Source organism: Myzus persicae, unplaced genomic scaffold, assembly GCF_001856785.1.
Source record: "Myzus persicae strain clone G006 unplaced genomic scaffold, MPER_G0061.0, whole genome shotgun sequence".
In the NCBI taxonomy this organism is placed as follows: Eukaryota; Metazoa; Arthropoda; class Insecta; order Hemiptera; family Aphididae; genus Myzus; species Myzus persicae.
In genome coordinates, this window is record NW_019104043.1 from 66333 (window position 1) to 78984 (window position 12652).

At 29.9% G+C, this 12652-nt stretch overlaps 1 protein-coding gene across 3 annotated transcripts; it reads right to left on the bottom strand.

Annotated features, from left to right (window-relative positions):
* Window positions 1-617: 617 nt before the first annotated feature.
* On the bottom strand, window positions 618-11923 carry LOC111037935 (transcription elongation factor SPT6). Of its 3 annotated transcripts, none has more exons than XM_022320785.1 (22): window positions 11718-11923; window positions 10752-10794; window positions 10532-10610; window positions 9356-9549; window positions 9175-9294; window positions 8691-9113; window positions 8483-8623; window positions 8098-8292; window positions 7567-8005; window positions 7367-7496; window positions 7112-7291; window positions 6862-7027; window positions 6619-6795; window positions 6143-6562; window positions 5935-6072; window positions 4395-4892; window positions 4018-4314; window positions 3186-3950; window positions 2456-2678; window positions 2283-2392; window positions 1931-2214; window positions 648-1068 (listed from the first exon to the last, which is right to left on the bottom strand). In XM_022320785.1, the coding sequence occupies exons 2-22, from the start codon at window positions 10788-10790 to the stop codon at window positions 648-650; spliced, it is 5439 nt and encodes a 1812-aa protein (XP_022176477.1). In that variant the 5' UTR covers window positions 10791-10794; window positions 11718-11923. The 3 variants fall into 3 exon arrangements, with proteins under 3 accessions (XP_022176479.1, XP_022176477.1, XP_022176478.1); XM_022320786.1 differs by having other exon boundaries at window positions 11669-11923; XM_022320787.1 differs by lacking the exon at window positions 11718-11923 and having other exon boundaries at window positions 618-1068; window positions 10752-10790.
* Between the last annotated feature and the right edge of the window lie 729 nt (window positions 11924-12652).

The window sequence follows — 12652 nt, forward strand, 5'->3', positions numbered from 1 at the left end:
TCACATTTGAAATTATATTTAACCAGACACATTTCAATCATTAAGTCACACAAAATCACATCTCAATGTTGTTAGTAAAAGAATATGAATAAACCTCAATAATCAAATTTCTTAATTTTTGCATAAATTAGGTTATTCAATAAAATGTATTAAATTTACAATAATAGTGAATACAAAAAAAGAAAAAATATATATTATTAATGATGCCCTTATTTTTGATACCCTAGTATATAAAAATAAAAATTGTGTAAACACGAGGCAAAAAATATGCCAATAATAAATTTAAATGTTCAATTAGTAATATAGTATTTATTTAATTTACTTAAATAGTTGTGAACGGCTAATTAACAATGTAAAATGTTAATGACTGAATCAAAATAGTTTATATATATATTTTATTTTAGTCTAGGTTCTGTAACCAAAATGTTCAGCAATAACATATCAAAAAAATCAAAAGGAAGTCTAAAACATTTTTGTTTTATATATTAGGTGATTTGAAACCTTCAAATTTCAACTTAAAACATTGTATTTGTTTCTTAAATATATATTTTTTTATTCTACTGACCTTTAAAAAAATATATATATTCCTACCTAAAAATGGAAACTGAATTATACAAAATATAAAATTGAGAAATTTAAATCCATTTTTAGTCTTCATACAATGGTGTATTATCGCCCATAGAAGATTCAATCATTGATCTAGGGCTATTAATGGTATGGGGAGTTGACCGACCAGATCGTGGAGTCCATCTTGATCCAGGTGATGCATATCTCAAGTCTGGTTCATTATCATCATTGCGTACTGAACGAGACGATGAAGCATATACTCCAGGTGAATCTTGCCCAGGATCCATTGTAAATGGATCATATGGTGTACCAGAATTAGAAGATGGACCTCGTGGTGACTTAGATGAATTATGTGAAGATGTTGCATAACTACTTTTGTAGGTCTTTGATGGTGCTGGTGAGTTGTATCCGTATGACGAGGCACTTGGGGTAGGTGATGGAGCATCGCTTCGTGGTATACTTGTTTCTCTTTCTCGGTTCATATATCGATGATTGTTGTACCTAAAATATTTAAACCAGTTACATTATAATAATAATTAAGAGGACACCACACCCACATGTGTTGGTTTAGTCTTACAAATGTATAACACAACACATTTTCATACAGTAAAACCAACAGTTTGGGTTGTTAGCTTCAATATTACATTTTTTAGGTTATTTTCATAGGTAAAGGTATCCAGTATCTATACGACTATACACCATATATTTTTTTAGTATAGACTTATAAGGTTTGAAAAACATTTTCAGGAAACTTAATGTATAAGTAAATAATGACCAAGACTAAAAGAAACAAAGTTAAGTAAATCTATTTCTAAACATACATCTTTAAATATTTAATTGGTACCTTGACTATAAAATTGGACGACTGGGGAAAATAATTCAAACAAGATATAAGATTTAATTCAACTTTAAAAAAAAGAGAAAAAATCTATACAATTAAAGCAAAAAAATATGCCTATAATCTATATGTAAAATAAATTTAACACACACATGATTGTTGAATCATGTAAATTTTAGGATTAACTATAAAAAGTATTAATAAAAAAATATTAAAACTTTATAACTGGGTCTTAAAATATGTTAAGTGATAACTGATGTATTGTTAATATAAAATGACCTAATATTTTAGTTACAAGTAACCTATAACAGTATAACCACTTCCAAAATTGATAGTATTTTATAGGTTTTATGCCCCTATTTTTAGGCACACAACTTCTAGATAAGCATTCAATTTTAATTTTATATATATTTCCTGTTTTGTAGATTAAAAATTATAACACTATTTTAGAAAAACCAAAGTTGGCAAAATGTACACAGTTTAATGATTTATAATTTGTGACTTTTTATTGTGTTAACATCTTACCTGCTACGAGGTGTGTGTCGTCCTCCTCCATCAGACATGGGTGTAGAGTATCCTCCATCACCTCTCTGTTTAGCTTTAGCCCATTCTTCAGCCATTCGACGCCAATCATTTGGATCTGCCGAGACAGGTGGTTTAGAGGGAGATGGTTTTGGACTACTTTGAACAATTGGTGTGAGAGAGCTAGGATGAAGAAATACACCATCATGAACTGGTGCCTGAGAAGCACCATACCGAGGAGTAGCATAATTGCCAATGTAAGGAGTCTGCCCTGATGGTGTGTACGGCTAAATAATAATAAAAATATATTAATACATATTTTATACAGTTTTAGTTAAGTTTAAAATTATTTTACAGTGTTATAAGCAGATGGCTGCATGTTATTGTATGATGCATGTGGTGATTGCGAATATTGAGGTGTAGCATTTGAGTGGCTACTATGACTACGATTCATTGGTGACGGTTCTAAAATATTTAAAAAAAAAGCAAATAAATAATTAATACTTATTAATATTTCTGTACACATACCTGTATGTGGAGAAGGTCCATAATTTTGCCCAGCAGATCTAGCTGTTACTGGTGTTACATGAGGTGTAGCATCTCGGAAATGTTCTTTATACCATCGGAATAAAGATCCAATGGAATCAAAATTTTGGCTACGGAAACGATAACCTTCTGGTGTAACAGTTATGTATTCATGTTTCGATCTACGAGTAGGTAAACATGATAGAAGAAATTTGCCTGCATATTTCTGAAAAAAAAAATTGTAAAAATACATATATAGTTTATTAATATATTATTAATTAATTACAATAGTTATACTTGTACATTTCACACAAAAATATTAGTATTGAATGTCTAAATATCCCATTATTCTGTTTAAACTAATTAATACACTTTCATACTTTAAGTCTGGATTAGTTCCCAATTGTTTTGATTATAATGTAAAAAAATTACTTACTGAATATAAAATTATTTTAATATTGGAAATCATTCTATATAATATATTGATAGCAGAAATGGTAGAATTGAAAATCAATTTGTGCAATACTAACAATAAAGCTATATAATATATTATATATATATTAAAACAAAATTATTGAAATTCTGAAATAATGTATAAGATTCTAGTGGTTTATTAGTTTTAGTCCCATTTTAAATTTATCCAATATGTTAGAATCCTAAATCTAGGCAATGATTTACAATTTTTATCACTACTACTAGAAACCTTTAAAAATAAATCTGTGTATTAACATACCTGTGATACAGATACAATGTAATGGATTTTTGAAGGGTTATTATTTTTTTCTTCTCGGAGAATTTGCTCGGCTTTTTCAATATTTCCTCCATCTGTATCTCGATAATACCTAAATCGTAATAATTCTCTAGCATTGCTTGCCATTGGAGTGATATGACGTGCAATGATTTCATCTAGGTCTTCAAATTCTTCAGTGCCAATCCAAAGTGAACGCCCTAATGAAAAAGCATTGACTTTGCCTTTTTCTGTTATGTCAATGTGTTGGTAAACATTATCAGCTACTTTCCAGGTAACAGTTAAATGGTCAGCACCTTTACTAGATGGTCTAATAATAGCATCTCCTTGGTCGGAGTTATTCAATAATTTAACAGCTTCTGCAAATGATACATTGTGGAAACATGGGTGCACAATTACACGTTTAATATATGTCTGAGCATTTTTTATTTTATTTTTGTCTAGTTCAGTTTTTCGTTGTCTACTTTCAGTTTCATGATCATAATAAGGATCTTTTTGGGGTCGCCAATGATGTTCTTGATCTTTTAAATCTGAGCTTTTAGAAGTAGCTTCAAATGAGAATCTATCTGGTTCAATTTTGATAATTCTACAATGTATTGCCTGGTTAAAACGAACACGATCTTCAGGGTTGGCTACATGAGTATTAGATAAATTTTTCATTGCTATAAAGCCACTAATACCATTATCTAATCTTATACGAATTCCTGACGCTTGACCAGGGCAACCACCAGCATCAAAATGGTTCCACACCTAAATATTTTTATAACAAAAACATATTAATTCTAATAATTAAGTGATTATGAAAGGAAAGACATACATCTGATAATTCAAGGAAGTCATTCTTAAAACAAAATGGACATTGCCATAAACCAGTTTCATCATTTCTCACTGGATTTGCTTTGTCAAGTTGATCATTTTGAGGTTTTCTACGTGCAATTCCAGTGACAGTAGATAAAACCATTTTTCCAACAAAAAATGTTTCCTGGGTTTCCTTAGTAAGTAGTTCGAAGACTTGTGCAGGATTTGGAGGCTTATATGGTACTCTTATATCTTTGTAGCGGTGGTTTAACTCTTGGCGTATATCATAAAGTGTGATACTTTTATTACCAAAACCCTAATATATTAACATTTTTTTAAAAATGATATGTTTATATTTATAAGAAAATAATTAAGACAATATATAAAACAGCTTACCTGTCTTTCTAACTCTTCAGCAAATGCATCTAAATCTAAATCTTTAAGTCTTTCTGGTGCATCTAAAATTTCCTCTAGAGCGCCTGCTGGATTTGCTTCCTCGTCGTCATACTCTAGAGCATCAACTGCCATTTTTCTGGCCCATTCATATGTCTCCGGATGTACTCTAGATCCATCTAAAACTTCTACATAAGCTTCAGTACTATCACCCAAAGAGTTGGTATCAATTCTAATAAATCCAGCACAATTGATGAATATCTTAGGACCCATATGACACGCAGTAACTAATTGGGTTCGGTTTTCTAATCGTTGGTTTGTCTGTTTCATTAGTTTAATTAATGCAGTGGCTTTACGAGGTCCCAAGCCACAGACAAATTGTAATAGGTTGGGCGCATAAACTCGTTGAACCACATCGTTTATGTCAACACCCACTTCATTAGTACGATTTATAAATTCTTGGTATAAACCTTCTAGTAATTCTTCTTGATTCAACACTTCCTAGAAGAATAAAATAACAGATTTTATATTAATATACTGCATAAATATAAGTAATTATATGTAAAGTAAAGTAAATAAAAATATTGTTTCAGGTGGAGACATAAACCAAACTTACATTTAGCAGATATAATTTTGTATTGTTAGCTTTAAAATTAAAGTGAATTAACCTATTACTAAGTCTTAAGGAAAGAACATTAGATATATCCTGTTGGTTTTTACAATACTTTAGTTTTTAATCAATAAGAGATATTTATATTTATATTTTACATTCTCACAACTAACTTAAAAATTAAAACTAGAACAACATATATATATATCAGAGGACATTCCTACTTTTAGGTATGACAATAATATATCAATTCACTATATAATTCAATATTAAGAAGACGTTATACCCGCATGTGTTGGTCTCCATCTTACAAGCGCATAACATACCAAATTTTAAGCTCAGATCATGTTCAGCTGTCAGTTTAAAAATTAGTCAATTGACCTCTCATTAAAATTAAAGGTAAGATCATTACGGAGGGCTTCTAGAAGGATTTTTATTATATTTTAATTTTAAAGAGATTTATGAGTATTTTAAAATTGTAAATTGTTAGTACAACTTTAAATACTCATAACTCTCTTTAAAATTAAAATATAATAAAAAGCACACGAGAAGCCCTTCGTAATAATATTACCTTAAATTTTAATAAGAGGTCAGTTCACTCTAATTTTTAAGATAGCTGAGCTAAATGTGATCGGCTGAACATACAATTTGATATGTTACACTCTTGAAAGACAAAGACAACACATGCGGGCATAACGTTCTCTTAAGCTAAGAACAAAAAATTGAAACAACTTGAGGTGAAAATTTTAGTGTTATACGTTGAGTAAGAAGGATTATTTATTTAAGGGTATATCTTCATAATCACATATTTATTCAAAACTAAATATGTAAAAGGTATTGAAATATTGATATAAATTTGATCTATTCAACATTTGTAAACAATTTCAATTATTGCTAAAACGTAATGAAGAAAATATGGATTGAAATAAATACTTGATACTGATGATAACGAAGACACAATATTTCATCATCAGTTGAACACAATTGAGAAAATTCAACCAAAGGATCTTGCATTCTACGTCCCAAAGATATGGATTCACGTAGAAGTTGTGGATAATCTCTGAATTCATTCTAATAAAAAAAACTTTTTATAACCATCAACATTTTTAATTGAAATGCCATACTAAAAAAATGTACATACTTCTCCTTTAATAGAATTGGCAAAAATCCTAGCTAGATGATTATCTAAAATTTCAACTTGTATTTGAGGAAATTGTTCATCGACAACTAGTTGGTCAACAACTGCTTTGATATCTCTAACTAGCCACAATGCATCTCTTGACTCTGCTCCAATAACTATGACGTGGGGTTTTTTAAAAAGTACAAAGTTTCTTATATGATTGAAATCTCCATCTCTTTTTGCTTTTACATCATCATTGAATGGTCTTTTCATAATATATGGTAAACGTAGATGATCAACAACTTCACCGTCAGTTGATAAAATACATGCAAATGATGCTTGTTCATGATCAGGAGAATAAGCTAATCCCATAACTCTAATGCCTTTGCTTGTATCCCAATCGTCATCATCTTCATCCACTTCTGGTTTATATGGACCTACCTACAAAAATTAAATATTAATTAAATAATATGATAGTAATAATTTAAACTACTTACAGCTAGCCAATTTGATAATTTATTTTTGCAGGATTTTAATATATGCTCTTTAGCTTCAGCTAGCAGACTTCGTCTAAGTTCTTTTACCATTTCAGGCATTAATAATTTTCTAAAAGCTAAATCAACACATTCACGACGCACATCATTCCATTGTTGTACATTTGAACTAAATTCGTCCTATGAAATAATATATTTATTATTTTAGTCTTAAAGAACATTAATTGTCACATATAGATTACTTACTCTTATATAAAGCTGTTTGACTTCTTCTATATAGGGAAGGGAACCCAGACCATCTACTTCTTCATCAAATGAAATAGTAAGCAATTTATCATCTTCTGCCATTTGTAACTTTAAAAAGTCATCTTTTACTAAATCTCTCACTGGTTTACGTCGAATGTACTTCATTCTACACCAAAATATTAACAGATAAGTCTTAATTATATAAATACTAATATTAGTATCACTTAAGATAAAAAATAAAAATATTTACGAATAACAGTTATGATTTTCATCAATTTCTTTGACACCTCGTTTGTTTGGTACAATATTAATTTTAGCACGATCAAAGAAAGTTTCACGCAAACATTTCCTTATAAGTGGCTCTCGAGATAATTGACAAGCTACCATATATTTGCCAGCCTTTAAAACTTCATCAGGGGTTTTTAGTAATCTGTAAATAGTTAAATAATATATATTATAATCAATTATATGATATTAAATTGTATTCATATTTGTCAATACTTACTCATTGCAGTATTCACCAGCAAGCTTATATGGATCTACAGATTCTTGATCTACTTCATGCCTTTGGTAGTTGTCACGAACATTTGCAGCAAAATGTTCAGGTTTTAAACCAAAACGTTTGGCAAACCCCGCTAGAAACATAAATATTTATCCATATGATGTATATACATATTATTTACAAAATATTTAATATTGACATACCAAGTCCAGATTTAAGGCACATAGTATAAGGTCCTGAACTACTTGCAGGTTTAACAGTTTCAACGTTAGAATCATCATCATCTAAATTACCAGCATCTTCATCATCATCAGGTAAATCTTCACCAGCTTCAATTGCAAGTTTTCTTCTTTCTTCTCTTAGTTCTTTAGCTTTTCTTTTCAATTCTCTAGATTTTTTCCTAGCACTTTCTTGCATAGCAGGGACATCGTTGGCATAGTACAACATAAAATGACCTTGAATATCTTTTAGTTCTTCATTTGTTTGTACGGCACGCAATTTATCAATATCTTCATCTTTGATAATGCGAATGTGATCAGGCATAGGGGCATTTGTATCCTTCATTAACATTTCCATTTGATAATTTCGCATTTTTTCCAATAATTCAATCAGCATAGTTTTGCGAGATCTCAATTGACACCACTAAATACAAGAAAAATATTAAATTCTTATTAATACATACTAAAATATAGGTAATTCCTACTACTATGACCCAAAATTAAATACAAACATACCTTAGCATCGAAATGGTAAACTCTCCATAAAGCATTGATATCGAGTTCAGGTTCAACATATTCTTTTCTGTAATATGCTAAAAATGGAACTTCAAAGTTTTGATTTCGCATGAAGTCTAACGCCTTTTTAATTTTTCCAATAGTTTGAGGTCCTTTTTTAGATTGAAGTCGAGGATCTACACCACCTTTGTTTTCCTAAAAATATGTAAATGGAACATGTTATTAATTTATTATATAAGTTGTAAACAGGTAGAATATATTTCCTGGAGAAAAATGAGTTGTAAATTATTTATTGCTCTTTAAACCATTCAAATGTTTGATATTGCAAGTTATACTTTTCAAAAAAGTATTTTCACTAAGATAATATCAATAAATAAAATTTTACTTGTGTAGTAATAGTTGGTTTGCAAAATGCTTGTTTGTAAATCCAGTCCGCTTCTTCATCTAATTCATCAGAACCTTCAGGTACTGGTGTAACTGGGACTTCACGGAGTTGCATTCTTTCAGGTATATCATTATTACGAATCTAGATAAATAAACAATGTTTATGGCCCGAATATTATAATATTTTTATAGGTTGTAGTATGTTATACCTGATTGTCTAAGTCTGTAAAATGACCTCTTTTCAACTCGATCGGTTCATATATTTCAAATATTGATTTTCTAGTAGCTTTCCTACGTTTTTGAGGTTTTGGCCTTTGTCTTCTTTCACCATCTTCCTCATCTTCTATATAGTCATCATCAGACACATCGTCTTCATACTCATCATCATATTTTTCAAATTCGTCATAATCAAAATCAACACCAAAAATGTCTTGTGCCTCCTGAAGGGCAGCATCTTGATATATATGTTTACGTTTTTTCTTTTTCTCTTTAATTGGCCGTCCCTCATCATCTACAATAAATCCATCATCATCTTCATCAGAATATCCTTCTCCTTCTTCATCACCTTCTACATCATAATTGTCAACCCGTTCAGCTCTTGAAGAAACACGATCAGTTGTCCTTTCTTCTTCCTAATTAACACACATAATTATAAATTTTTTTTATATATATTATTTTGATTATATTACTTACATTATCAGACGTATCAAATAAAGTGTTAGCAATAGCTTCTCGATCTTCAGTAGCATTTTCACCAGTACCCTCATCATCACTTTCTTCATCTTCTAAACGTCTTAATCTTTTGAATCGTTTCTAAAAATGAAATATTTATAATATTGCAGTAGTTAACTAACATAACAAAAATAAAACATACTCTTCGTTCCACTTTAACACCAAGATTTTCTTCGATAAGATCATAATCATCTTCTTCCAATCGATCATCAAAGTCGTCATCAGATTTTTTTCTCTTTTTCGAACCATCGGATTCATCACCAGAACCATCACTTTCTTCAATTGGATTATCATCAATTAAGTCCTTTAATTCTTCACGAATTTTGTCTTCATCATCTAGTTGAATAATTATTACATATTATATTACCAAACGATAATAATAATAAAAAATATAAACAATATATTTCAAGTCCAATCTTTAAACATTTTTATACTTTTTTCTCAGATAAAATTCAAGACATATCATTCTCAATATCTCAACAAACTCTTTAAGAATTTGGAAACAGAGAACGTTTCAGATTTGCGCAGTGATTTGTCATCATTGAACATTTAAAAGTAAATTAAAAACTTAACTTAAATTAATTCTTAGTTATAAAATTACTAATAAAAACGTTAGTAAAGTATTGATAATCTAAACATGAGTTAAGTTTCAAAGTACTAAAATATAGTGTATTAATATATATAATATTATGTTGAGCATTATAATTGTATACAAAAATATAAAATTTAAATAGAATCTAAATACTATTATTGTACATTACAATACTACATAATAAATACTAAGTTACCTTATCTTTTTTTGTCACTATACTACGCAATTGAATTGATTTGATTAACAAATTAAACAAGTACTATTGTGTGTTTGTGCCAAGTACAAGCCAAATACAGGGGAAGGGGTAAAAACTCTTTCCCAAAATAGTATTTGTATAAAACATTTTTTTCTGTGTACGTAACTGGTTTTTGCTAAATGCTACAGAATGTTTAAAAAATAATATTAGAATATTCAAATATTTTACTAAAACAAGACATACAACACTCGGTTTTTCTTTTGAAACGAGGTCTTTAGCTTGTACCTATTATGTATGTTTTATGGCATTGTTATTTAATATAACTCTTAGATAGGTTCATAGTTTGAAATTAGAATTGTTTGATCAAAATGATAAATAGTTATTTCAATAGTAAATGTATAGATCACAAGGAACTAAACATCTGCTAACAAATATAAAATGATTTATGTTTAATTATTATTAATAATAACCTAAGTCTAAATATAAAAAAACTCAAGTAAAATTGCAATAGTTATAAAGTATATATATACCTTCATCATCGTCATCATCACTTTGCATAGACTTAATTTTCTTTGCCTTTTTTTTATTAATATCATCCAACTCTTCATCCTATAAACATTAAAAGAATATTATGAATTTATATTATATTAATATTATTGAAGATTATAGACAACTAAACATTACACATTTAATTAAAAAATATATGCAAAATTGAATCAATACTAACTCAAATAAATGTTGAATACTTACTTCACTTTCTTCGGCTTCGGAATCTATAAACTGAGACATGACTCTGCAGAAATAAAAATGTCAATTAATGGTAAGTTTTAATAGTTGAAATTTTAAAAAGTAAAAGTACTTAATTAATATTAAGTTCAATGTAAATGTTGAAAATTATATGAACTCAATAATTCTACCTAATCATTTAAATTTGGCATAATATGTACACAGGCTGTAACTATAAATTATTTACAAACATTTTGAGGTTTACAAATTAGTTTGTACAAAATAATCAGGTGATATCACAAATTGAAAAATTAAAACGGCGTGGGATGGGACTTTTTCATAGGAAAAAAAGATAAAAATGTACATCAAACAAAATAAGAAGAGATAACTTAGTGGATGACAAACTTCAATAATTAATAAAATAAAATGGCATCATTAAATAACGATTACATGGAGATATATTATTTAAAAATTTCGATTCATAATCTACATATCAGATCCGATTGCCTAAAAAATACAATAACTGTAGCTAGAAGAGAAATGTTTCATATTTGGACATGGAATATCCCAACAGATAAGATATGAACATTTTCTATACAACAGATATAAAAAATTAGCACCGAAAAGAAGTCAAAACGACAAAACTCAAGTATCGATAAATAGTAGGCAGTTTTTTATTTTTCTATTCGCATGTATAATTGTAACTGTATCTGTAGAGCAACTATCGTGGTTATTATTACACGACTCTGTCACAGTCGTAAATGGTTTGGCGATAAACTCTAGACCTCTGTAGGCAATGAATATCATATTTCTACCATTCGCGATTTCGTGAGCTACGCGTACTCGAAACGCGACGGACAGATCGGACGGACGTTTCGAGTGGGTAAGCCTATAAGCAGAGGCGCAGAACTGCCCAAAATATTCTAAAACGAAACACAAACCGGGCTTTCGAGAATACCCGGTTCGGCGGAAGTGCAGAACGACACGTACGGAATGCGGCGTGATCGGCGGCCGTGCTCCTGGCGTGGAAAATCGTTTGTCACTCGACGTCGCTACTTGCTGTCGTCGGCGTCGTTATTCCCGACGGTCAACAACGAACGCCGCGGAAAAAAACGGCAGGTGACGAATTATTGATAAATAATAATATTATAATAATTAATAACAGTCGTACGACGGCTCGAGGACGGCCATTTTGCCCAGTTATCAGTCTCACGCGATACGTATAATTGGACGACGACGATGACGGACAGTGTGACCGGCGGCACGTTTGAACCAAACGGTCGGTGCCCGGTTATTACCGTACGACGATCGTTCGGAATTTTTGGAACCAAACGGAATGGAAAGAAGGCATAAAATGCATCCGCCTAATCGTATAATCGTGCGTACGGTCAATGACCAATGGTCGTAGTAGTATCGTACTCGTAAGTTGAAACGTCCCATTGGCCGTGGGGCGCTTAACTCGGCAGAAAATTAACGATCGGAATTCGGGGTGGATGAATAAAATAGTTGTGAAAGAAAAATTAGTTGTAAAATATGTATAGAATACTATACGGTTATCAATAATAGGTAAAAATAATAGGTATATCCTTTATCCATATTAAAAAAAACTATTTGTATCAATTATATTTAAACTTGTATAATAATAAGTATAGAGAAGTAAAGGAAATGATAGTAAGTCTAAAATTTGACATGCCTAGAGGTTAGTACCTACCTACTATTTGTATGGTGTTTTTTGAGGACATTTAATGATTAAATAATATGTAACAACGTACCTAATTACAATATATTTATCCACAAAACTGTGAGTTTATTTTTATTTTTTTAATACCAAGTTAAAACGTAAAGAAATACTGAACCCAAAAATAATAATTTTATAAAATGTTGTCAATTTAGACTATTACAAGTTAACAACACCTCTTTTAGTA

Bases quoted from the DNA above. Each gene is read 5' to 3' on its own strand.
- LOC111037935 (XM_022320787.1), bottom strand. From the start codon at position 10,790: ATGTCTCAGTTTATAGATTCCGAAGCCGAAGAAAGTGAA. The intron at 7,028-7,111 runs GTAAATATTTTT...ATTTTGGTGTAG, and splicing joins GAAAATCATAACTGTTATTC to AATGAAGTACATTCGACGTA. The intron at 2,393-2,455 runs GTATGTGTACAG...TAAATATTTTAG, and splicing joins TGGACCTTCTCCACATACAG to AACCGTCACCAATGAATCGT.